This window comes from Stegostoma tigrinum, chromosome 31, assembly GCF_030684315.1.
Source record: "Stegostoma tigrinum isolate sSteTig4 chromosome 31, sSteTig4.hap1, whole genome shotgun sequence".
Lineage (NCBI taxonomy): Eukaryota > Metazoa > Chordata > Chondrichthyes > Orectolobiformes > Stegostomatidae > Stegostoma > Stegostoma tigrinum.
This window is the reverse complement of record NC_081384.1, coordinates 16,044,781-16,072,045: the sequence shown is the minus strand read 5'-3', so window position 1 is coordinate 16,072,045 and position 27,265 is coordinate 16,044,781. Positions and strand designations below refer to the sequence as shown.

The 27,265-nt window shown below is 41.1% G+C and overlaps 1 protein-coding gene across 4 annotated transcripts in view; it reads left to right on the top strand.

The window, feature by feature from the left end:
* LOC125466343 (breast cancer type 1 susceptibility protein homolog) overlaps positions 1–27,265 on the top strand; it is an 80,296-nt gene that overhangs the window by 32,821 nt on the left and 20,210 nt on the right. For all 4 annotated transcript variants that reach the window (XM_048560725.2, XM_059638683.1, XM_059638684.1 and 1 more), the window contains 8 exons: positions 5,951–9,619; positions 13,414–13,496; positions 14,276–14,435; positions 18,159–18,282; positions 19,470–19,645; positions 21,202–21,419; positions 25,980–26,067; positions 26,939–27,016. In XM_048560725.2, coding sequence (XP_048416682.2) covers positions 5,951–9,619; positions 13,414–13,496; positions 14,276–14,435; positions 18,159–18,282; positions 19,470–19,645; positions 21,202–21,419; positions 25,980–26,067; positions 26,939–27,016 — 4,596 coding nt within the window. The remainder of the gene's footprint in view (positions 1–5,950; positions 9,620–13,413; positions 13,497–14,275; positions 14,436–18,158; positions 18,283–19,469; positions 19,646–21,201; positions 21,420–25,979; positions 26,068–26,938; positions 27,017–27,265) is intronic.

The following is a 27,265-nucleotide window of genomic DNA, read 5'->3' as shown; positions in this document are numbered from 1 at the left end:
TTTAACTTGCCCTAACTTCTGTAATGTTGACATTCTGAATGTGGAAAGGTAAACATTGGTATAATGAATGCTGACCCCATGACTGGATATGACACTATCATGCGGCTTGTAGCTAAAGCAGAGGGAAATGGGGGTGATTGTTTTTTTTTAAATCCTTGCATGTTGCTGAAAATTTCAGAAGCGGGAAGAGAAATTTTTGGAAAAGGAAAGACAACCAGGTGTAGAGCTGGAGCAGTATCAGAGGAGCCGGAAAGCTGACGTTTCGGGCCTAGACCTTACATTTGGAGAAGAACTCTGGTTATCCATTTTTTTAAACAATAGAGTTGGAGCTAAACTTGGGATAAGAGGCAAAAATATCAAATTCTGCAAAGATCAAAGAGTATGTTTTGCTGTATTGAAGTGGTCTCCATTCTTAGTAGGTACAGAGGACATAATGAAGAATGTGAGTAGGGAGCTTTCAGAGGTATCTACCGAGAGTGGGAAATTTTTTTTTCATGAACATAGAACACAGAACAATACAGCGCAGAACAGGCCCTTCGGCCCTCAATATTGCGCTGACCTGTGAACTAATCTAAGCCCATCCCCCTACACTATCCCATCACCATTCCATATGCTTATCCAAGGACTGTTTAAATGCCTCTAATGTAGCTGAGTTAACTATGTTGGCAGGCAGGGCATTCCATGCCCTTACCACTCTCTGAGTAAAGAACCTGACTCTGACATCTGTCTGAAATCCATCACCCCTCAATTTGTAGCTCTGCCTCCTTGTACAAGCTGATGTCATCATCCAAGGAAAAAGACTCTCACTGTCCACCCTATCTAATCCTCTGATCATCTTGTATGTCTCTATTAAATCCCCTCTTAGCCGCCTTCTCTCCAATGAGAACAGACCCAACTCCCTCAGCCTTTCCTCATAAGACCTTTGCTCCAGAACGGGCAATGTCTGGGTAAATCTCCTCTGCATCTTTTCCAGTTCTTCCACATCCTTCCTATAATGGGACGACCAGAACTGTACGCAGTATTCCAAGTGAGGCACTAGCATTTTGTACAGTTGCAGCACGACATCACGGCTCTGGAACTCAATCCCTCTACCAATAAAACCTAACACACCGTATGCCTTCTTAATAGCACTATCAACCTGGGTGGCGACTTTCAGGGATCTCTGTACATGGACAGACACCAAGATCCCTTTGCACATCCACACTACCAAAAATCTTTCCATTGACCCAGTATTCTGCCTTCCTATTATTCTTCCCAAAGTGAATCACCTACATTTATCTGTATTGAACTCCATTTGCCACCTTTCAGCCCAATTCTGCAGTTTAGCCAAGTCTCCCTGCAACCTGCAAAATTCTTTCATACTGTCCACCACTCCACTGACTTTAGTGTCATCTGCAAACTTAGTAACCCATCCACCTATGCCTGCGTCCAAGTCATTTATAAAAATGACAAAAAGCAGTGGTCCCAAAACAGATCCTTGTGGCACGCTGCTAGTAACCAGACTCTAGGCTGAATATCTTCCATCGACCACCACTCGTTGCCTTCTTACAGAAAGCCAGTTTCTAATCCAAACTGCTAAATCTCATTAATCCTATGCCTCTGCATTTTCTCCAATGTGAAACCTTATAAAGGCTTTACTGAAGTTCATGTACACTGTCAGCTGCCCTACCCTTATCCACATGCTTGGTCACCTTCTCAAAAAACTCAATGAGGTTTGTGAGACACGACCTGCCCTTGACGAATCCTTGTCGACCATCTCCAATCATATTGTTGCTTGCTAGATGATTATAAATCTTATCTCTTATAATCCTTTCCAAAACATTTCCTGCAACAGATGTAAGGCTCAGTGGTCTATAATTACCTGGGTCATCTCTACTGCCCTTATTGAACAAGGCCACAACATTTGCAATCTTCCAGTCCTCTGGTACTTAACCTGTAGACAATGATGACTCGAAGATCAAGGCCAAAGGCTCTGCCACCTCCTCCCTAGCTGCCCAGAAAATCCTCAGAAAAATCCCATCCGGCCCAGGGGATTTATCTACCTTCACACCTTCTAGAATTGATAACACCACCTCCTTACTATCCTCAATCCTTTCAAGTTAATAGCCTGTATCTCAGTCTTCTCCTTTACAATATTCTCCTTTTCCTGAGTGAAAACAGATGAGAAGTATTCGTTTAGTACCTCTCTGATCTTCACAGGGCCCACACACAACTTCCCACTTATGTCTTTGACTGGCCCTATTCTTACTGTAGTCATCCTTTTATTCCTCACATACTGATAGAAAGCTTTATGGTTCTTTTTTATTCTACCTGCTAATGACTGCTCATGTCCTCTCCTTGCTGCTCTTAACTTGCTCTTCAAATCCTTCCTAGCTAATCTGTAACTCCCCATCGCCTCATCTGAACATCTCATCTCAACGTCACAAGCCTCCCTCTTCCGCTTAACAAGAGATACAATTTCTTTAGTAAACCACGGTTCCCTTACCTTATCCTCCCTGCCTGACAGGGACATACCTATCAAGGACACGCAATATCTGTTTCTTAAACCAGCTCCACATTTCAATTGTCCCCATCCCCTGCATTTTGCTACCCCATTCTTCGCCTCCTAAGTCTTGCCTAATCGCATTATAATTGCCCTTCCCCCATCTATAACTCTTGCCCTGTGGCATGTTCCTATCCCTTTCCGTCGCTACACTAAACGTAACTGAATTATGGATAACAAAGTGTTCATCCAGCTCTATACAGCAGGCCAAGCAGCATCTCGGGAGCACAAAAGTAACCGAATTATGGTCACTCTCTCCAAAGTGCTCACCTACCACTAAATCAAACACCTGGCCTGGTTCATTACCAAGTACCAGATCCAGTGTGGCCTCCCCTCTTGTCGGCCCTTCGACATACTGTGTCAGGAAACCCTCCTGCACACATTGGACAAAAACTGATCCATCCGACTTAGTAGAGTTATACCATTTCCAGTCAATGTTAGGGAAGTTAAAGTCTCCCATAATGACCACCCTGTTCCTTTCACTCCTGCCCAGAATCATTTTGCCAATCCTCTTCTCAACATCCCTGGAACTTTGTGGAGGCCTATTTTAAAAAAAAAACAACTCCCAGCAGTGTGACCCCTTGTCTCCTGTTTCTAACCTCAGCCCATACTACCTCAGTAGATGAGTCCTCATCAAAAATTCTTTCAGTTATCGTTATACTGTCCTTGACTAACAAAGCCACACCTCCCCCTCTTTTACCACCTTCCCTGATCTTCATGAAAGATCTAAACCCTGGAACCTGCAACATCCATTCCTGACCTTGCTCTATCCGTGTCTCCGAAATGACCACAACATCGAAGTTCCAGGTACCTATCCATGCTGCAAGCTCACCTATCTTGTTCCGGATACTCCTGGCGTTAAAGTAGACACAGTTCAATCCAGCTTGCTGTCTGCCAGCACACTCCTGTGACAGTGAAATCCTGTCCATGTCCTCCCTACTCTCATCCTCCTGTGTACTGGAGCTACACCACAGGTTCCCATCCCCCTGCTGAACTAGTTTAAATCCACCTGAATAGCACTAGCAAATTTCCCACCAGGATATTAGTGCCCCTCTGGTTCAAGTGATGACCGTCCTGTTTGTAGAGGCCCCACCTTCCTCAGAATGAGCCCTAATTATCCATATACCTGAAACCCTCCCGCCTGCACCGTCCCTGCAGCCATGTGTTCAGCTGATATCTCTCCCTGTTCTTCGCCTCGCTATCACATGGCACGGGTAATAAACCAGAGATAACAACTCTGTTTGTTCTAGCTCTCAGCTTCCATCCTAGCTCTCTGAAGTCCTGCCTTACATCCCTATCCCCCTTTCTACCTATGTCATTGGTACCTATGTGGACCACGACTTGGGGCTGGTCACCCTCTCCCTTCAGGACCCCAAAGACAAGTTCCGAGACATCACAGACCCTGGCACCTGGGAGGCAACACACCAACTGTGAGTCTCTTTCATTCCCAACAAACCTTCTATCTGACCCTCTAACTATTGAGTCCCCAATGACTAAAACTCTCCTCCTTTTCCCCCCTTCCCTTCTGTGCAAGAGGGACAGACCCTGTGCCAGAGACCTGCACCCCAGTGCATGCCCCCTGGTAAGTCGTCCCACCCAACAGCGATATACTTGTTTTTCAGGGGAACGACCACAGGGGATCCCTGCACTGACTTTTTTTTTTGATCCCCACCCCCCCCAATGCCTAGGAGTAACTACTTCACTGTAACTCTTACCTATCACAGACTCTGCCACCCAAATGGTCTGAAGTTCATCCAGCTACCGCTCCAGTTACCTAACGTGGTTTTGGTGGAGAAAGAGTTGGGTGCACTTCCTGCAGATGTGCTTCGATGGGACACTAATGGCGTTCCTCACCTCCAAACATCATGCAGGGGGAGCATTCTTCTCCCTGCACTGCCATCCCTGCTAGTCTCCTTATCAGAAAGTAAATTTTAAAAAAAAGAAGCTTACCTGATTTGTCCCTGGTGTATAAGGCTAGAGGAGTTGGATTGGTGGTAGGGCCTCTGGTTTAGAAAACATTCACTTACATAGCTGAGGGGGGAGAAAAAATCCCTCCTTTCGCAGAAACCTCTGCTCTCCGAGGTGCTGCTGCTGCTCAAAGTTTTAAATCACCGACAGGCCCCTGGTCCAAGAAAAAGTTAAAAGGAAATGTTGGCTGAGGTCAGTTAGATGAAGTGTGGACTTTTTGAAGGAAGTCTGTGATGACCGTTTTTAATTGGAATGGAGTGGTCCTGGTTCATAATTATTGTAGAAACATTGACAAGCCTGTAACTGATGTTTCACAAGAGCGACAGAAATGAGACACAGTAATAATTAACAGAGTTAGGCCAATGCCGCGACTCATCGAATGACTGGCCTTGTTGTATGGTAGGTATGTCCCAATGCAACCTTTGAACCTGAAGGAACAAAGATGGGTCCTATAGCAGGGAATGTGGAATGATGAAATTTAAAGGCAGAAGTGACAGACTAGTTAAGCACGTCAACAAGGAAAATGCTTAGGAATTTGAATGTAAGTTATAGACAGTACAGAGGAGCAGTATTTTCCTGAGAGGCAGATGGTGAGATTTGGAGAATAAAGTTGTTAAGCAATAGGAGGAAGTAACAGAAATTGTTGACTGTTCAAATTGAGGGAAGCCACAGGAGTTGGCACAGTTGAGAGACTGGCTGTGAAATGAGAGAAACTGAGTTTTAGATAATGTAGTAAACATCAGTATGTTGCCGATGCTTTTTGGCTATTTTGACCAATATCCAAAGATTTCCGTCCGTTTTAATCTACATGCTACACTGTGGTGTCATTTTCAGACAAGCAGGTTAACTTTCAATACACCAATTTTTATCTCTCCATATTCAGAATGTTGACCTTAGGAGTTTTGTGAAAGTTAAAATTTCCCCCCATTGAATTCCACAATGGATCTGACTGATAAATAGACATTTGTTAAAAAATGAATGATTCTTGGACGAAACGCATTGCTCTCATTCTTGGGGGCGTTATGGGATGGTTCTTATCCCCATGTAGTTCAATATAAGAAGCAGGAATTGAATCACTAATATGACTAGGGATAATATTGGATATTCGTAATAAATTGTTAACTGTTGATATTGTATATCAATTTGCTTTAAATTTTGGGGGAAGAAAGTCTCTGACATGACACTTTTCCCTTGTGATCATATGACAGTGATCTTTTTGTTTGCCCAGCTATCTGTTACTTAACATAATTTTCACCAAATTTTCATTTGCATTTTTCTTCAAAGTTGTTTTTCATTGCAAGGGAGAATTGCTACCTAAGGTTTTGTATTTAAATTCAACTGTAAAGGTTCATAAGAAAATCTTCACAAGCAAAATAAGGGATCAAAAATTAATGTGCAATCAAAACTAATCCCAGGTCTGAAAATGTGTTTAATTTGTAGATGATAATGATGTGCCAGAGAATACTGAAAATACAGACGTAGGTGATTATTCCTGTGCAACTGAATCTGAAACAGAGCAAAAACAAATGACCAAGGACAAATCTGTAAGTGACTTCTGTAGCCCAGAGGCCCCCGGCAAAGTCATTGCAAATGAGAACTCATTACAGATTGCTGCAGAAAGGGTGAATAAACAAAATTGCACTGATGGGAACAAACCTTTCACTGACAGAACAATGCTTTCTTCAGAAAATGCGTTAGAGAAAGATGCTAATCTGTTGGATAACCATGAAAAGTTAAACCAGAAAGTTTCCAATCAAATGGTTAAAGATGAAACTGATTTTCAGAGAAGTATAAAGCAGTCTAAGAATTCATCAGTTCCACAGGTGTCCAAGAGAAAAAGCCAGAGAATCATGAAGAAAGTCAGCGAATGGTTATCCAAAATTAATGTCGATGAGATGGCAACTGTTGCTGTTGGACCTAATCCACGTGACCAGAACGTTGAATCAGATTCCTTAGCGGAAAGAGAGAACTCTGCCTCTGATAAGGAAGCTTCTCATGCCGAAGATGCTGAATATGTTAAAAATGATCACCTCTCCTCTTTCAAACAAAAAATGCCAAAAACCACTCCAGCTGACATTAAAAACAAAATCTTTGTGAAAACCTACAAGAGAGACAAGAGAAAAAGTGTTCCAGTAAACTGGAGTTTTAATTCTGACAGTAAGAGTGATGATTTGACTTCTCACAGAGAAGACGTCTTTGACAGTTGTAGTAAATCTCGGAAGGCAAAAAGAAAAAGTAATGGACTGAACCCTGAAGACTTTATAAAGAGGACTGTAAGTGAAGAAGATAATCGTGACAGCGGTGTTCAGAATGAAAATAATGAAATAGACCCCAAAGAGAATGTTCCTGTATTTAAGAACATTGAAACTGAGACAAATAAAGAAATATTAGATGAGTCATCTGATGTCAAACAAATTGACAAACTAGTTGTTGCTACAACAACCAAGGTAGCAATTAGTAATGACATAATAATGAAGGATTCTGAGCAAACTGTGCAGCAGCTCAAGTCGGAGTTATGTAAGCCAAATGCTGAAGGCAAGAAAAAAGTGAGCAAAAGTTTGGGGAGAAAGGGGAAAAAATCATCAATAGATCGGACCAAAAAAAAATCTAAACCCTTGCAACTGGTTAATCACATCGTCAAAGCTGACAGAAGCCCAAGAAGTAACCAGATTTTTATGAATGAGAACAAGATTGATAGTTTTCCCAGTAGTGAAGAACCAGTGAAGGCTGAACTAGAAACTAGGATTACCAGAAGAAGCAGCAGATTGAAATTGTTAGAAGAGTTGATCATGCAAGATAAAAACAAAGGGAAAAAATCTAAATTGACCAGGTCGCATTCAGTCCCCTCACCTAGTGCAAGCTTTGTCCCTTTCACAGAGCCTATTGAGAAAAATACTGAAGAAGGAATGGTGTGTTTAGAAAGTGAGAATTTACCAATGCTGGATGTTATAGTTCAGACTTGTAAGGACCCATTGCCAGATCTTGACTGCTCAAAGCAAGACTATGTCACTTCTAATGAATCATTTGCTAACTCTGTGGTAGAAGAGCTTGAAGACAGTGCTGTATGTCAGTTAAAGGACTGTCACAAATCAGCAGAAACCAAGGATGCTGCAGTGCTGGCTGAACATCATCCATTACGTTCTGATCGCTCTTCCTTCGTTGCAGCATCTGGCAGAAACTCTGAGGCTTCAGGTTCAGAAGCCAGCTCGTTACTACTTGCACCTCAGCTAGTTCCAGGGGAAAGACCTAGTGACCCTCAGTTAGATTGCAGGTATGTGGGTAAGAGTGAAGTGACCCCGTGTGTAGGTCACTCCAGAGCAGGAACAGTAATGAGCAAAGTAAACAGCAGAGAAGATGTATCTGTACAACAATGGACAAGATCAAAGGACACAAATGAAGACAGTGAAGTAGACACTGAACTACTTCTAAAATCTTTCAGGTTATCAAAACGAAGATCATTCATTCTTATGGCAGCCACAGAGCATCAGGCAGCACAAGATGCATGTACAACAGCTCCAGATACCCAGTGTTTTGACAATGTAGCTGCTTCTAATTCAGAGGAGACCAAAACAGAAGATGCAGTAATCAGAGACACTGATGGGAACGATGGTACACGTCAGGAACTGGAAAAAGTTAATTTGGATAAAATTGATTCTCCAAATCAAGATGCTCAGATTGCTAGTGATGACAAAAGCAAACTTTGCACATTTACTTGGGGCAATGTACAGCAACTATTGAATCGGGAAAATGGCAATTCTGTAGAAATTGTGCCTCCAACAGCCTCAACGCTTGGATCACCTCTACCACCTGTACTTCCACAGCATGTCCAGAAGGTGGTGCCTCCATCAAGGAGCAGATCGAAGGGAAACAGGTACACCAGGTTGCTCAGAAAGAAAGGATCAAACTGTAGTAGCTCAGTGGTTACTATAGAGAAAGAAATATTTGATTCTGATAGATCAAGCCAAGCCAGAGCTAATGAGAAGTTTTCTAGCAATGCAAGAGAAAATTCATGGCACACAAAAAACACAAAAATAGTCAAAAACAGAGGCTTAGAAGTAGCTGTTGGCCTGGAGGCTCAGCACGATTTCTTAAGCACAAGACTTGCATCCAGTGCCCATCCAGAGTCTGAATTATTTTTTTCAACAAGAGATCTGCTTCGCCAAGAAGCAAGTGAAAAAGATAATTGTCAAGAAAATACTTCAGAAAGATCCCCAAAAGAGAGAGGTCTCTATAAAACCAGCAACTTACCTCTAAATGGTCTCTTGGTTGTAGAAAACACCGCAGAAAACAAGTTGGATAAGTCAACTGATGTTGCAGGATGTCACACTCAGCCCACGTTCATGAACATGCAACACAGCACAACTGTCAAAAATGAAACTAGTGAGAACAAATGTTCAGAGATTTCACAGATATCTTCCATAACTCCTGACGGGCTGTTGGACAATTCTGGAGGTACCCTAAATAAAATCATTTCAAAAACGGTGGATGAACTGGATGAAGTACAAAGTGTGTACGAGTTGAGATCCTGTGAAGAGCAACTGAGACAACATGAAGCTGTAGTGGAGAAACCTGTGAGCTCCTCTCATTCGAAGTCCTCATCTGAAGGTCAACTTAAAGGCCGGAGGAAGCGACCAGTTAAACTATCAACTTCTGAATCTGAAACAAGTGATGAAGAGCTGCCATGTTTTCAGATCTTTGGATTCAGCAGATCACGGTCAAATGCTCCAACTGTGTCAGAAAGCCCCTCAGTTACAGGATATCTGTCTTCAAAAGGCTCACCAGGACAAGTCTTTTTATTGCCCAACAGCAGTACAGAAGCTAAAAAAGCTGATTGTTCTGAACCAAATAAATTGGAAGAAAATGTAGGTAGTGAAGGCTCGCTCAAAAATAAATGCCTTTCCCCAAGCCAAGAATCTGGAGAATCTCCTGATTTGTTCTCTTCTCAGTCTGATGGTTCATCCCCTGATGCCAGTCCCCAACCAAAAATGAGCGGGAAGACTTTGAGACAAATAAATGCTTTAAGTGTAACTGAATTAGAAAATCACGAAAAAAATTACAGCACAGTTGAAGAAACAGTGGGAGCTCAACACCTTCAGCCACCATGTTTAGGTATGGTAATTAATGGTCATTATGGAAAAACGTTTTAGTTTTTGATGCTAGTTGACCCAGAAAAAGACAGCAATCTAATGTTTCAACATGGGGAAAAGCTTACAGTTAAGGTTGAGGTAGATAGATTTGTGATCAGTATTAGCTGTGATTGTATTGAATGGCAGACCAGGCTATGGGGCCTGAACAGCCTACTCCTGTTGGTGTTTTGATCTTAAATTCTGTTAGTTTATCAGTTGACTAGAAAATTCAAACAAATTTTAAGGGTGACATTTCTAGTCAAAAAGAAAATATAAATGCCCAAATTTGCAGTTTGGCGAAGAAATATTAACTGAATCATTGTCTTATTAATCAAAACAATAATTAAGATCATTTGTGGTCATTGTGCTTTTTTTAACAAGACCATTTAAGGCGACTGGAAATGTCATTTTCAGAATCTAGTGTGTCTTGATACTGCAGGCAGTATCACTTCATATTAACAAATCAATTTTTCATGTTTTCTTATTGGTATGTTCTAGTTGTTTACGAGACTTTGTATGTGTCATGGAATGTGTGTATAATGATTTCTGATCTTGATCTTGATCAAGCAGTGATCTTGATTTCTGAATTTTAATGACACCAAATTTCCAGTATTTTTACTGCTCATTGATTTTGTCATTCAATATCTGATGCAGTTTTGTATTCCCTCCTCCCTTTGTATCAAAAGTTTGGAAGTAATGTATCAAATTAGTTGATCAACCTGACCAGCAGGATTGTGAATAGAACAAGTCCAGCGGTTTAGTAAAGGTTTTTTAATAGGAATTCAATAAGCTGATAGTTCTGGAGGTGGGAATAGAAGCTTGGACAATTTCTGAGAATGATCCCAAAGAGAATCAGAGGTAACCTTAGAGTTTGGAATACAGTGTGTGTCTCAGGAGGACTGGTGAATACAGATCAATGTTAGAAATAAATTTAATATTCATACAGGTATTTCTGCTATAACATGTTTCGTTAACATGAATTGACTGTAACGTGATTGAGTAGTGAACATTTTGGATAATGCAACTTTTCTATTACAGTATAGTGACTTCCCTATGATGTGATTTTCTATAGCACACAGTCACACAAGAACACAACTATCATGTTATAGGAGAATTCAAAGAAATGGTTAACTTTGTAAGCAAATTTTTTTTAAAATCATATCCCACATACAACTTCATGATCTTCCATTGGAAGTGTTGAGAAATGCATGAAGAACAACACATTTTGAGTTGAAAGCACAGCTGAAAGATGGTGATGTAGAATGCTGTCTGTGCTACTTTGCTTCAGTTAGAACATTGGAGATCTAGATTTGTTTGTTTTTGGGATCTGAGTTACGCCACTTGGAAACTACTGTTCAGAAAGGGAGTATTTGATAATAGATCTCCCTTTCCACACCTAAGGACTTACATACATCTATCTGAAATAACATGTAGGCACAGCTTATAACCAGGATAATAAAATGTGAGGCTGGATGAACACAGCAGGCCAAGCAGCATCTCAGGAGCACAAAAGCTGACGTTTCGGGCCTGGACCCTTCATCAGAGAGGGGGATGGGGGGAGGGAACTGGAATAAATAGGGAGAGAGGGGGAGGCGGACCGAAGATGGAGAGTAAAGAAGATAGGTGGAGAGGGTGTAGGTGGGGAGGTAGGGAGGGGATAGGTCAGTCCAGGGAAGACGGACAGGTCAAGGAGGTGGGATGAGGTTAGTAGGTAGCTGGGGGTGCGGCTTGGGGTGGGAGGAAGGGATGGGTGAGAGGAAGAACCGGTTAGGGAGGCAGAGACAGGTTGGACTGGTTTTGGGATGCAGTGGGTGGGGGGGAAGGGCTGGGCTGGTTGTGTGGTGCAGTGGGGGGAGGGGATGAACTGGGCTGGTTTAGGGATGCAGTGGGGGAAGGGGAGATTTTGAAACTGGTGAAGTCCACATTGATACCATATGGCTGCAGGGTTCCCAGGCGGAATATGAGTTGCTGTTCCTGCAACCTTCGGGTGGCATCATTGTGGCAGTGCAGGAGGCCCATGATGGACATGTCATCAAGAGAATGGGAGGGGGAGTGGAAATGGTTTGCGACTGGGAGGTGCAGTTGTTTGTTGCGAACTGAGCGGAGGTGTTCTGCAAAGCGGTCCCCAAGCCTCCGCTTGGTTTCCCCAATGTAGAGAAAGCCGCACCGGGTACAGTGGATGCAGTATATCACATTGGCAGATGTGCAGGTGAACCTCTGCTTAATGTGGAATGTCATCTTGGGGCCTGGGATGGGGGTGAGGGAGGAGGTGTGGGGACAAGTGTAGCATTTCCTGCGGTTGCAGGGGAAGGTGCCGGGTGTGGTGGGGTTGGAGGGCAGTGTGGAGCGAACAAGGGAGTCACGGAGAGAGTGGTCTCTCCGGAAAGCAGACAGGGGTGGGGATGGAAAAATGTCTTGGGTGGTGGGGTCGGATTGTAAGTGGCGGAAGTGTCGGAGGATAATGCGTTGTATCCGGAGGTTGGTAGGGTGGTGTGTGAGAACGAGGGGGATCCTCTTGGGGCGGTTGTGGCGGGGGCGGGGTGTGAGGGATGTGTCGCGGGAAATGCGGGAGACGCGGTCAAGGGCGTTCTCAATCACCGTGGGGGGGAAGTTGCGGTCCTTAAAGAACTTGGACATCTGGGATGTGCGGGAGTGGAATGTCTTATCGTGGGAGCAGATGCGGCGGAGGCGGAGGAATTGGGAATAGGGGATGGAAATTTTGCAGGAGGGTGGGTGGGAGGAGGTGTATTCTAGGTAGCTGTGGGAGTCGGTGGGCTTGAAATGGACATCAGTTACAAGCTGGTTGCCTGAGATGGAGACTGAGAGGTCCAGGAAGGTGAGGGATGTGCTGGAGATGGCCCAGGTGAACTGAAGGTTGGGGTGGAAGGTGTTGGTGAAGTGGATGAACTGTTCGAGCTCCTCTGGGGAGCAAGAGGCGGCGCCGATACAGTCATCAATGTACCGGAGGAAGAGGTGGGGTTTGGGGCCTGTGTAGGTGCGGAAGATGGACTGTTCCACGTAACCTACAAAGAGGCAGGCATAGCTGGGGCCCAGTTCGCAACAAACAACTGCACCTCCCAGTCGCAAACCATTTCCACTCCCCCTCCCATTCTCTTGATGACATGTCCATCATGGGCCTCCTGCACTGCCACAATGATGCCACCCGAAGGTTGCAGGAACAGCAACTCATATTCCGCCTGGGAACCCTGCAGCCATATGGTATCAATGTGGACTTCACCAGTTTCAAAATCTCCCCTTCCCCCACTGCATCCCTAAACCAGCCCAGTTCATCCCCTCCCCCCACTGCACCACACAACCAGCCCAGCCCTTCCCCCCCACCCACTGCATCCCAAAACCAGTCCAACCTGTCTCTGCCTCCCTAACCGGTTCTTCCTCTCACCCATCCCTTCCTCCCACCCCAAGCCGCACCCCCAGCTACCTACTAACCTCATCCCACCTCCTTGACCTGTCCGTCTTCCCTGGACTGACCTATCCCCTCCCTACCTCCCCACCTACACCCTCTCCACCTATCTTCTTTACTCTCCATCTTCGGTCCGCCTCCCCCTCTCTCCCTATTTATTCCAGTTCCCTCCCCCCATCCCCCTCTCTGATGAAGGGTCCAGGCCCGAAACGTCAGCTTTTGTGCTCCTGAGATGCTGCTTGGCCTGCTGTGTTCATCCAGCCTCACATTTTATTATCTTGGAATCTCCAGCATCTGCAGTTCCCATTATCTCTGACAGCTTATAACCATCTTGGTTTTTCAATATTCTCCAACAGAAGGTGAGAATGTACCTGGTAATGATAGTGAAGCCAGCCACATAGGTGACTCGTCTCCAGAGAGTGAGATTCTAACCACACAGGTAAGATATATTGATACAATTGACGCAAAAGTATTCCACAGCACATTTCAACTTTTTAATGTTATTCAATGCAACTAATTTGTTACAAGTTAGAAGACCTGGGACTTGTGGCAATATTTTCCCACATGACTGATCTGTAGAATAGACTTATGATTTTAAACAGCCGTATTCCTCCTACAACTTTAAATTATTGGTTAACAACAAAGTTGAAACAAGATAAGGTAGTACTGTTTTAGGATGTGATATTCCTATACCAATTAGGGCCAGCGAAGTACTACCTGGAGTTGAATAACATCTCACAAATCAATATCCAAGAGTTATTGATCAGTGACTGTAAGGGTACACGACAGATCTTTCCAGAGCCTTTCAAATCTAATTTGTAGCGATTAGTCTGACTTGGGACATTAGGTGGGGTTAAGACTGTAATGGTGTAATTTTTGCCTAGTCAATTGAAAGTGAGTTTGGTGCAGCAAGTAGCCTTAGCTTGTAGTGTACATTTATGTTCTCAATCAGGTCATGAGGAAATTAATTGATTTTTAGGTGAAAATCACTCTTTTTAATGAAGTCTGGCATCAGCATGGCATAATGATTAAAAATCCTCCACGTAAGTTTGGAGCTATAAATTAGAGCTATAAAGATCTTTTTGGCCTTGAATTGTTCTGTAGAATTGAATTGTTTAAAATAATTTGGTCAATGTCACTAGCTACATTTAAATAACATTGTTACTTTTTTAAAACAAGTTTTATTTAAACTGGAGACTTTTTGTTTTACATTCCAAGCAAAGATATGCAATACAGGATAACATCAAAAAACTTGAACATGAAATGGCTGTGCTTGAAGCAGTTCTGGATGAACATGGAAGCCAAGACTCTGAACACTTGCTCTCAATGAATGATCAAGAAGACTGTCCAGACTTAATTGAATTTAATGGGAGTGAAGGTAGTTTATTTGATTTGCTTTTTTTTTAAAAAGTGAAGTTCTTGGGTCATTGTCAGGGAAAAGCCTTCTGGTTCACTAATGATATTTAGGGAAGGAAATCTATCACTCTTACCTCTGACCTGGCCTACTTGTGACTCCAGACCCCCAGCAATATCCAGACCCGCAGCAATGTGGTTGACTCATAACTGCCCTCTGGGCAATTAGGGATGGGTAATAAATACTGGTCCAGCCTGTGATGCCCACATCGAATGAACTTTTTAAAAGTTATTACAAGTCATTAAACCATTTTGAAAATTCTGTGCTTGAATAATATGGGAGTTTTTGTGATGTGAATTAAACTTTATTCATATTACATAGTGGTCAGTATCCAATTTGAAATTTAATTTTCCATGACTGACTCACGGGAAACCAATTTAGTTGTGCAAGCATGTTGTGATATTTCATATATTATCTGAATTTACAGACTATTTTTTCAACAGTTTCATTGCTTCAGAACAGGAGCCTTTCTCTACCATCATGCACATAATACAATGAAGCATTATTTTGTTATATTTACAAACTGGTTTAATTGCAATCTCTGTGAAATGCAATTTTAACCTGTAATTAAAATTTAGTCAAACTACTATTTAGATAAGTTGTAACTGTTCACTGTCAAATCCAGTCTTTCTAATAAGAAATATTTCTGACTCTGCAGAACTGAAACCCAGATAGAAGCCGCCAGTTTAAAAATTAAATTGCTCTGGACTTGATCTCATTTTAATACTGAAGATTCTAATCTAATTTTAAAGCTCACTATTTTCTTTTAGTATGGATTTCCTAGAAAGATTTAACATGCACGTTATTTGGGATAAATTTAAGGAACCAACTTTGACATTAAATCTCACTTCAACAGCAGTATTGTTCACTGGACAGAAAATTTTCAGAGGATTATTTATAGTGGAATGGGATCAACTTGCTTGCGCCAAACATCCTTTTACTGCATCTGACCAACACAACAGTTGAGCTTGATAACAAAGTGTGGAGCTGGATGAACACAGCAGGCCAAGCAGCATCTCAGGAGCACAAAAGCTGACGTTTTGGGCCTAGACCCTTCATGGATGAAGGGTCTAGACCTGAAACGTCAGCTTTTGTGCTCCTGAGATGCTGCTTGGCCTGCTGTGTTCATCCAGCTCCACACTTTGCAGATGCTGGAGAATCCAAGATAACAGTTCCCACTATCACTGATACAACAGTTGAGCTTGCATTGTTTTATATGGAGAGAGCCAAAAGCTAATCTATTATTGCTGTAAATATACTTCTTTGTCTTTTTTTCTTTCCATTCTCTTTAATTAGGATGTGGAGAGCTCACTGAGTGTAGTTCATGGCAAAATGTTACTTGTGTGTAAATCTGTCACAGTCCTTACAAGTATTAAATTCCTGGGTCATCCCATCTAAGCTTGCTCCTGCCCTTGCCTGAGGGGACACAATCTGACTTCAAGCATGGGTGCATGCCGTTGATCAGAATCAAGTACCCTTAATGACTTGTTTAATTTCTGGAGCGCTGAGATTTCTCTAATCTCAGTTGAGATTGAATCAACTCAGTTCGGCATGTTCTGCCAATCACATTTGCAATCTTTTTCACATCTGCAGCTACTCATTAGCTAAACTTGTGTGTGTTTTTAAATGGTGGTTTTCATGAACATATTTACTTTTTAAAAACGTTCACATTTTGATTTCTGTGGGTCTGCCCAGATGTTAAACTGTCAGTTTAAGTTTGAGAACAAATAGTCAATAGGTTTTTTTTCTAAATTAACTGCAGAGGCAAACAAACGTTTGAGAGCTGTTAACAAAGATGGTATTGTAAGGTCTTGGAGTAGATTTGTATCTCGGATTGTGGGTGTTGAGGTTGGTTGGCTTGCTGAGCTGGTTTTATGTTTTGTAGGCTTTTTTTTAAACCATGCTGGGTAATATCGTCAGTGAAGCATCGGTGTGTTTTCCCGAAACCGGAAACCAGCTCGGTAAGCCAGCCAACATCAAAAAAGATGGTATTGACATTTTAATAGTTTCAAATGAATTCAAACTGGAATTAATGAAACCATTGCATGCACATACTAGCATTGTACTTTGTGATATCGCGTTACTTTTATTTACAATCAAGACTACACATGTGCAATCCACAAGCATTTCATTTCTTACCAAAAACACACAATTGTTTTAACCGGAGATCTTAAACTGTTCACAGAATGCTATTCCAGCACAGATTCAAGTTCTTAACTGCAATGGCTTTTTACAACTGACAGTTTTTACTTTAGGCTTATTATTGCAAGACTGTAAATGTAATGTAGTCTCATACTAGTTATAACTGTGATATGATAACCCTTAGTTTCCAAAACTCTGGATGAAAACATGACAGTTTCTCATTACAGCCCATAACTTGAAAATTCAGACCTTAAATGTGTCACAAATGAAGTATCAGGAACAGTTGAGCATGCTGAATTAAAGCTACTTCACAACATCTGGGTTATTTGTATTGTGATTGATTTTACTCATTGCTTCTACCACTTCTTCCACCATTTTCCCCTACCCTTCCCTTGAATTCTGAATTTCTTAATTAATTTTGAAGGTTGTGTATTGCTGTTGTTTTTGTATAATGAGACACTACTTCACTGCAGTAAAATTACTTTCTGTAAGTTATTGGCTTCTTGCTACTTTGTGACGTCACTTTTTTTTTAAACAAGGTGCATACTTTCCTCTGAGGATTCAGACCCTCCTTGAATCAGCAGTACAGCATGGAAACAGACCCTTCTGTCCAGATATCCTAAACTAATCTAGCCCCATTTGGTGCATATTCTTCTAAACCCTTCCTATTCATTTACCCATTCGGGTGCCTTTAAAATTTTGAAATTGTACCCCCACCATCCCCTCCCCCCCCCCCCCCCCCCCCCCCAAAAACAAATTCAGCACATGCACCACCCTCCTGTTGTTGTTTGATTTTCTCCCTTGTCGGTTTTTGCATGACTCTGGAGCCATTCACCTTCAACGACAAAAAATCTTAATTGGAAAATGTTGATGAGTTAAAGTGCTTAATCCAGTGGTGAGAGCTGCAAGCCCCTAAATATTACAGGTAGCAAGACATCAACAGGTTAATTTTGATCAGTTTCTTAAGCCTTCACAATCCACTGGCAGCATTTTGAATTGTTTATGCTGATGAATTCTTTGCAATCAGTGCAGTGGAGCATAATTGGCCTTGGGTAGAATATATCTAATCAATCTGGATGTGAGTTTGCTCGCTGAGCTGGAAGGTTAGTTTTCAGATGTTTCGTCACCATTCTGGGTAACATCATCAGTGAGCCTCCGACGAAGCGCTGGTGTTATGTCCCGCTTTCTATTTATCTGGTTAGGTTTCCTTGGGTTGGTGATGTCATTTCCTAACCAGATAAATAGAAAGTGGGACATAACACCAGCGCTTCGTCGGAGGCTCACTGATGATGTTACCTAGAATGGTGACGAAACGTCTGAAAACTAACCTTCCAGCTCAGCGAGCAAACTCACATCCAGAACCTCCACCTGAGCTACAAATCTTCTCATATCTAATCAATTTTGGAAGCAAATTTGGAATTATGGCTTTCATCTAAAACTTTACAGATCTGGACACCGACTGGGATGCTTGGCTAGCTTCCACGTTGTAACTTCGTAAGAATAAATAAGTATATCTCACAAACCTCTCTTTCTCCATGTCAACAGTGACGACTGGCTTTTACCAGGGGCACACTGAAAATTTGAAAAGCAGATCAAGATGTCTTCCAGCAGCTGAAGTTCTAAATACAAGTGTAACTTTTATGCATGAGGTCCAAGAGGAGTCTGAATGGTAAAATACTACATTTGCAGATCAAATAAATGATAAAATGCTTGTTTTAAATCTGCATACGTTTCCTGACTAAAGGCATATAACATGCAGACTGTGAATTCATGAATAGTGGAAGCCCTTGTTCTTGTTTCTCCCCTCAGACTGGGAAATCTAGTTTATTACAACTTTTTTTTGAGTTCAGTTTGTAATGAGCTGGTCAGCGTCTGAACAACTTGAATGTTTCATGTGGTGCTTAACTGTGATAGTGTCATTGTTAACTTTTTCCAGTTATGATTCAAGTAATGATATTGATCTAACCTGAAGTATTAATTACCGGTACGGTGTAGGTTGCCATGACACAGAAATACTTGCAAAATCTCCATTACCTTTTGTAATGTTTGTGTTTCAATTATTTTGGGAATGCAAAAATACAGGTGAACAGAATACCTTCTGTGAATAATGTCAGAACTAACTTGTAGACTGTTTTCATTATTCTTTTGTGGGATGTGGCTGGCACTGACAAAACCAACATCTATTGTCCAAAGATAGTATTGTGCTGCTACCTTGATACGTTGCAGTCCACCTGGAGCAGGTACACCTGAACATCTGTTTGAAAGGCAGTTCCAGAATTGTCATGACATTGATGGAACGACAGTGAATGGGTCCAGTTCAATATTGGATGTGGCTGGGAAGGGAACTTGTAGATGGCAGTTTTCACATGCCTCTGCTGTCTTTGTCCCGATAAGTAATAGAGTTTGCAAGTGTGACAAGAGCTTTGGTGATATTTGAGTCATCTTGTATTTAGCACACACTGGTGGCACTCTGCATTGGTACCAATCAGAGAGGCTTTTTCTTGGTTGGTGAGAAGTTTGACTTTGGCTGAGCTGGGGGAGTCAGGATGCCAGTTGCTAGCCTCGGAATTCCCAATCTCTGACCGTCCTTATAACTACTAAATTTTTATACCTATTTCAGTTCAGTTGGTATTGCGGAATTCAGCAATGATAATTTCCAGGGGGAGGTGATGACTGCATTCTTTCTTGGGTTGTATGAATATTGCTTTTCACCTTTTCTGCCTAAGTGTCAAGTTGTCCAAGGCTTGCTGCATGTGGATGTGGCTTACTTCTGTATCTGAGGAATTGTAAATTGTATTGAAGACTGTTGTGTTTCTAACAAAATGATTTTAGTTTGCTTTTTCTCTTCTTTGTCAGCCCAGAATCTCTTGGGGATTTGGAAATTAGACAAATACCAGAGAAACACCAAGCTGCAAATGACTTGCTGGACCAATTCCAAGCTAAAGCTGGTTCTAAAGACGAAATGACCAATTCTCCAAATGCAGCACAGAAGGAAGGGGAGACAAAGGTGCATGTAAAATCAGACTGTGAAGGTATTTCTCATATAAAGGAAAGTTTTACAGTCAAAACATCCACAAATGTTTGCATTAGAGTTTGATGGCAGGACCCTAACAATATATTTGCTTTAAAAGTACCGCAGAAATTTAACACAATTAGTATAATGCAGACTGCGGCATCTTTATGCAAGCTTAGTGTTATTGTCTGGTCCTAATTTCCACTACTGAAGTGTTTGCCTGAATAATTCAATCCAGCTGAACTGTTGATTTTGCAGGAATTTGATTGTTCTGTCTTGTTTACATGCGAAAAAGTGGATAATTTCCTAGTGGTTGACTTAGAATGGCAGTGAAAACACAGGTTACATTCAATTAACTAATTTTCTTTTAAGCATCAAGATAACACTTGGGACACAATTTCATGTTTTGCTTGGATTTTTGATTTCCTCGATGTATCCTTCGAGTTGTAACTAAATTAAATGGGCAATGTCACAATCCCTGTAAATACTGATAACATTTAAAAAGAAGCTAAAATTTAGTTCATAGTTGAACAGATGAGATTTCATGTTTTAGCAAGTTTGCTGTAGCAACAGACTAAAAACATAAACCTCATTCTTGTTGGAAACTTGTTCAGTTCTCTAGCTTAAAATACATGTTACTGAAAAAGTAGAAACCTATTATGGTACAATGTCCTTTAAGATGATGTTCACTTTTCTCAGAATCATTCCAAAATTATACTGATTTCCAGGGGTTTGTTTCTGCAAGCCTGGAAATGATATGCAGTGCAGGTTTTCCTGGAGATTTCATTGCTTAACTAAAGCCAGACCAATCCTCCAGTCTTGTTTTAACTCCCGACTGGTTTGGCCTTTCTGATTTGAGCTCAAGTATATGTGTATTCCTGCATGGTGAACCATCTTTTCTTGTTCCCTGTAGTTCTCCCTGCCCCACATCTTGTCAGACTAACTAGATGTGTCTAAGTTTGCAAGGATCTCTTAGATACCTGTCCCTATTCTCAAAACCCATTTCTACAGTACGATCAATCACCTGGGTCTTGTATCCAGCTGTAAATACTGATTTTCTATCCTTATGCGTCCAAGTCTCTCCTATCTGGGACAGTTTAAAGTACACTGGCTGGCAATCTGACATTTTCAACACTATTCTGGGATTTTGGAGACTGTCTTTCCACTGCTAGTGGATGCACTGTTGCTATTGTCTCCAAGTACTTTGCAGTTCCTTACTTACTAATCAGACTGGGACACTTCAATAACCAAAATAGCCAGGCTTGCTATCTATCAAGCAGTCTTTAAAATTGGTCAAATGTCCTTTTTTCATTTTGCCTTTAAAGAGAGATTTCAAAGTGCAAAAATCTTTCAAACGATGTAATTGTATCAGCAAGGATTGCTAATACTTATCAAAAATTTGAGTTCTACAACATATAATATTCTACAATTTGCTAACTAATTTGTTTATTCTTCAAATATTGATATTGAGGAACTGCTGAAAGTCCGGGTGCAGAAATTAGAAAGTGCAGGAAAGAGAGATTGTTTTTGCCTTCAAAAAGTAGTGTTTTTTCTTTCTATTTTTGTCACCCATAGAAAGCCAATCTACAGAGAATGTCGGCAATGCAAGTACATTACAGCCTGAAAATGAGAATGCTAACAGAAGGACAATATTGCAAAGCTGTGAGGAAAACAGATCTTCACCAACTTCATCTCCTGTTTTCAATAAAACTTCAAGCACCACCAAGAACACAGTTGTGACAATCCAAAGAAACATGTCCTTAGTAGCCTCTGGTCTGAACAAAAATGAAAATGTAAGTTGAATCCATGTCAGTTTTTGAGTTTTCTGAAGCAAATTAACCAATCACTCTCCTCAAATATAAACTTTTAACATCTTTTAACAGAGCTAATACCACTTAAAGTATTAATTTTTTTTTCTTTTTTTCCTTGTACCCTCCCAATTAATTTTGTTGCCAGTTGGATCAGGATATTTGGCATATTACTGAACCTCATTGTTGGAGGTAGCAGAATTGCCTGTTAAAATAATTGAATCCAGAGGTAGTTCACTGGCTGGTAGCCTTCTTTCTACAAAAGATGGTGGAAGCACAGCGAACAAATCCATTTCTGATTGGATGCCTTAATATGATGCACGTTTGTTGTTGGCTGAAGAGGTGCATCTTTGAAAGGCAGACTGTGCCATAAATGCAAAACCAGGTGTAGTTGGAATAAAAAACAAAGTTGCTAGAAAAGCTCAGCAGGTGTGGCAGCATCTGTGAAAGACAAAACAGAGCTAATGTTTTGGGTCTGGTGACCATTCCTCAGGTGTGATTGTGGCTTGTTATTGTTTTTGGCATTGATATCTCCCAAACTGCTGTAATTACTGGCCATACTGAGGCTCTCCAGCCACAGATGTTGCCTTTTTGTTTTGTCATATGTTAGTGACTCCCAGATGTGATAGTTAATACATATTGCCTTCATGCAAGCATCTTTTGAAGTAAAGCTTGTTTCCTGCTGATTTTCTAGCTCCAGTTAGCTCACTATACAGCAGACCCTATATGATAGTTTTCCATCTTGTGGGAGTGGCCAGGCCAAGCCAAGCCTTTGAGTGCCAACATTGTAGGCAGTGGGGTGGTGATGGCCTGGTGGTATTGTCATGGGACTGTCAACTCATATAGTGTTCTGCCAACCTAGGTTCGAACCCCGCTGCCACAGACAGAATTTGAATTCAATAAATATATGGAATTAAGCGTCTGATGATGATGAATCCTTTGCCGACTGTCAGAAAAACCCATCTCGTTCATTAATGTCTTTTTAGGGAAGGAAACTGTCGTCCTTACCTGGTCTGATCTACTTGTGGCTCCAAATCCACAGCAATGTGGTTGACTCTAAACTGCCCTGTGGGCGATTAGGGATGGGCAATAAACACTGCCTGGCCAGCAATGTCTGCATCCCGTGAATGAATTTTTCAAAAAAATTATTCCTGAGAGAGATCTGCGATTTTAACCTGGCATAATATGATGCAGCCAATGAAGGTAGACATCGTTGAACTACTCTTGTTGGCAGAAAGTCAACGATATTTCGCGGTCATTTCCAAGGTACCAAGAACATAGGCCTTACCAACCATTACCTTGGTCCTAAGGATGAGCTTGACATGGTCTTCTGTGCATTTCGTGAATCAGCAAAAGTGAAAGCCACTGTCACTAGCATCGTGCGTGTATCATGTTCTGCTCCAAAGGATAGGTTGTTACTGCATCCAAAGTAACAGAAATTGTTAAACACTCTCAGCCTTGTTATTTAGTGTGTTCAGGGTGATAATGTAACATTTCATGCAGAAAAAGTTGCAGGCATGTGTGATTGCGTTTCCATGTGACTGATATTGTGCTAATGAGTGTAGAGGTAATCTCTGATCAGGACAGAAGTTTTTGCCTGGGCTTTCATTCTTACTAGACTGTACAGCTTGCCATTTCTGCATGCAGACTCTTTCCATATCTGGTGGGAACGCAAAGGTCTGGACATGCTGAAGAAGATACCGGGCACAGACCTGTTGCACTCTCTAATCTACACGTTGAAACTGTCAGAAGTGCAACCATCAAACTGTTCATAACATCTTGTGGAGAAAGAAGATGAAATTGAGGAGTTTCATTGGACAAAGACAGCTGTACAGAAGATAGAAGTGCTGTGTAAATAAATACTGGACCGATGTATGTCAAACTTTACACGATAATGAAAATCCTCAAGTGAAGGTGAAAGGATTGAAAGATCACTTATTGTGTCATCAAAGTTGCTTCCTGAAGTCGCTGTTTAGTGAAGTACACCTCAGAATTAAGATGTCCCAATGTGTTATGTGACACACACTCCCACGGTTTCCTGTCATGGTTGAGTTAAATGAAGAACCCTCAACATGTGAGCTTCAAAAGGCCAGTCTCCTGATCGTGCAGATGTTAGACTAAGATAGGCTGTCAGACAAATTGTTTGAACAGAAGTTCCCTTTAGTGCCATACTTTTGCAACCTTTCCCTTCTCTAATTGGGAGATATGCTCCATTCCACAAGACTGGTGTGATGCAAAAGTTATCACATTGACACAAAAACAAGAGAGGAATCTACAACAACCAGAGAAGCATCTTACTCCTTGACATCGGAGGAGCGCCTTTACTTGGGTCATGTTTAAAAAAATCAGCTACTTGCAGAGCAAGTTTACCCCAAAGAATGATATGTTTTCCATGCCAGTAGTTCTTGTATGCGTATGACCTTCTCGAAACATCAGAAGTATTTAGCTGTTGTGATGGTCTATAACTTGCTGGAATTCAACATGGTGCCGAAAAGTATGCTGCTTTACACTGCATGTTCTCTCAGTGAACTTCAGAAGTTCTTTTTATGTTGACTTGAGAAGACACAAGAGGCCTCAATTTAGCATCTTATGTGCAGGACAGCACCTCTGAGTCTCAGGACACAGTAGAAAAATAGTTGAAGCTGTTATATTAAGCATACACGTGAAGCTAGAACTTGAAGGCAAGTATAATTCATTAGTTCTTGAGCTGGCATTTTTGCTCTGGACAAGAGTAAAGTGAAAGCTATGAAACTAATTCTGAAGCCAAAACGGTCAAAGGGCCGATATTTATATGAACCACATGTTCAACCATTGAGCGTGGCTGTTCCCAAACGAACTGAAATGCTAAAAACCAGCACCCATGACATTGCATGCTCAGTTCTGTATGTTAATATCACTGCTAACAAAGTGCTGGCATTGACAGTATTCCAGTTAAACAATGAGATGCAATTATCTACAAGCTGTGCCACTTTTTGCTGCTGTATACCAAAAGAAAACAAACCACATTGGCCACAAACAATTTCTTTCAGTTCTTCGCCAGGAGCGATACTGCCAGGATTGGAGAGTATGAACTGTAGCGGGAGGTTGAACAGATTGGGACTATTTTCTTTGGAGGATCCGATGCTGAGGGGTGACCTTTGTAGAGGATTTTAAAATCATGAGGGGCATGGATAGGGTAAATAGACAAGGTCTTTTCCCCTGGGTCAGAGGGGTCCAAAACTAGAGGGCATAGGTTTAAGGTGAGAGAGGAAAGATTGAAAAGGGACCGAAAGAGAAACTTTTTCATGTAGAGGATGGTGCATGTATGGACTCTGCTGCCAGGGAAGTAGTGGAGGCGGAGGCTGGTACAATTAGAACATTTAAAAGACTTCTGGATTGGTGTATAAATAGAAAGGGTTTAAAGGGATATGGGCCAAATGCTAGCAAATAGGTCTAGATTTATTTAAGTTATCCTGTTGGCATGGAGGAGTTGGCCAAAGACTATGTTTCTGTTCTGTATATCTCTCTGACTCTATGACTTATGACTTGGTTTTGATTTTTGTAAAGGTACTTTCTTCACTGTCAATTTAACAAGGAATTTCACTTCCTGTATGTTTATATTCTTAAATTGGTGAATTAAAAAAACTGAGATTTATGTTCAACAGAGATCCCGGGACCTCTCCACTTCATAGAGTGGATTGTTTCCACCATTTCATTACCTTTTGCCCCAGCCTGATGCTTTTATAAGTGTGGACCAGACAGATGATGTGCATTTCTTTAGAAGGCAACTTTGTGACAATGCTGTGGCTTTAAGAGTTGTATTCTGTCCTGGTTTTTTTTATGAAGAGAGGTTAAGGCAGAGGTAGCAAGTAGACTGCTCCAATGAAGTAAACAGCTTGTGAAAACTTATGGTTTTTTTTAAAAAGTTGGAACAATAGAAGCAGCCTGAATGGGTGGAATCAGGCTCTCTCAGAACCAGGATTTTTGTTTAGCTTTTAGCAGTTGCTGGGGTCTTGAAGCTGGACGTAGAAGCTGTTATTCTTTCTACTACAGCTGAAAGCTGTTCTGTTTATTGTAAGAATTGCATGTGAGGCAATTTATTTTACTGAATTTACTAGGGTGTGTTTATGGGATGTTACTGTATTGGAACAGTTGCTGTTCAGTAGTTAAATAATCTATTGTTCTGTTAAGTTGTCTCACAGAGTTAAAGTTATATTAATTCATCTTTCTTTTGTTTGTATTTTAACTATAAGGTAAGAATGAAGTGTGTTCTGCTTTAAGCTGAGTAGTGTAACCAATCGATTTACATTTGGAACATAACACCTTACACTTAACTTTTATCTTATTTAAAAGGCAAGTCTATCCTGTCTCCTTGTTATATTTGAAAGAGCTTTGGTCGGGTCCATAACTTCGAATTACTTTGCATGTCCAATGGAATTATCAGTTTGATAGTTATGAAATTGAAGAAAAATGTTAATTGTACAAGAACTGAATCAAGTTAATGCCTTGTTGTGGTAAAATAAAATTAACTTGTATACATTTGAGATTTTTTTTGGCTAATTTCAGCTTTTGGTTGAAACGTTTGCAAGAAAAACAGGGGCCACATTTCTCAGTACTTTTTCAACCAGCACAACCCATGTCATCATGAAAACAGGTATATTATTATATTGACGACTGTACATTTTATTGAATTCCAGCAAGAAAGTCAATGTTTTGAAGCAGGGAAACTTAGAATCTGCAACACAGAACTAGGCCATTCATCACCAAACTGTCAATGCCAGTTCTATTTGTCTCACCTCTCCTCCTATTCTGACCTGTAACCATTCCCACCCTGCCCCTGTATTCTTCTAGTTTCTTCTCCTTCCTTGAATAAAATAATTCTTTTAATTGAAGCTGACTAGTATTAATATTCAACCTATCAAAATAAAAGCATTTTATCAAGTTTTTGGAAACACTCACCTCTATTCTGTCACTACTTTGGTTGTAATTGCACCAAAAGCAAGTGCCTAAAATTTACTGAGTGTACTGTTAGAATCCCAGTAAAATCCGAATTTGATATGGCACAACATCGAGAAGCAACATACTGAAGTTGTTTCAGGAATAATGGGAACTGCAGATGCTGAGAATCCAAGATAACAAAGTGTGAAGCTGGATGAGCACAGCAGGCCAAGCAGCATCTCGGGAGCACAAAAGCTGACGTTTTGGGCCTAGACCCTTCTTCAGCTTTTGTGCTCCTGAGATGCTGCCTGGCCTGCTGTGTTCATCCAGCTCCACACTTTGTTATACTGAGATTGTTGCTGGATTATTAAGTTTAGTTGGTGCAACTTGATCAAGATTACTTTTTTAAATACAAGGTATTAGAATTCAAACAACACACAAGGTGCAAACATGCCAATGAATGGGACCATAATTAAAAGGAGATCAACTACATAAGAACTGCAAGTTTTGTATTGGATGATATTAAATTATTACCCAAACCAAACTGACAAGTTAATTCTCTATTTATTTACAAATTTATATTTCAGATGCAGATTTAGTTTGTGAGAGAACGCTGAAGTACTTCATGGGAATAGCAGGGAGGCGATGGGTCGTCAGTTATCAGTGTAAGCGCAATTTAATAAAAACTCTACCATAAATTAATTACCAACTGCATTCATGTGCTGGCTCAAATTACCATGAAAATAGGCTGATTGAGTTCAGAGGAAAGTTGAAAAGTTCATAACTGAAGCACAAGAGAGAGAGGGAATTTGTATATGTGCACATTTGTATAGCATCCTTCAGGACTGAAGTCCCAGAGTGCTTCACCATTAACTAAATACAGAAGTGATGATTCTTCAAAAGTAATAGGCTGT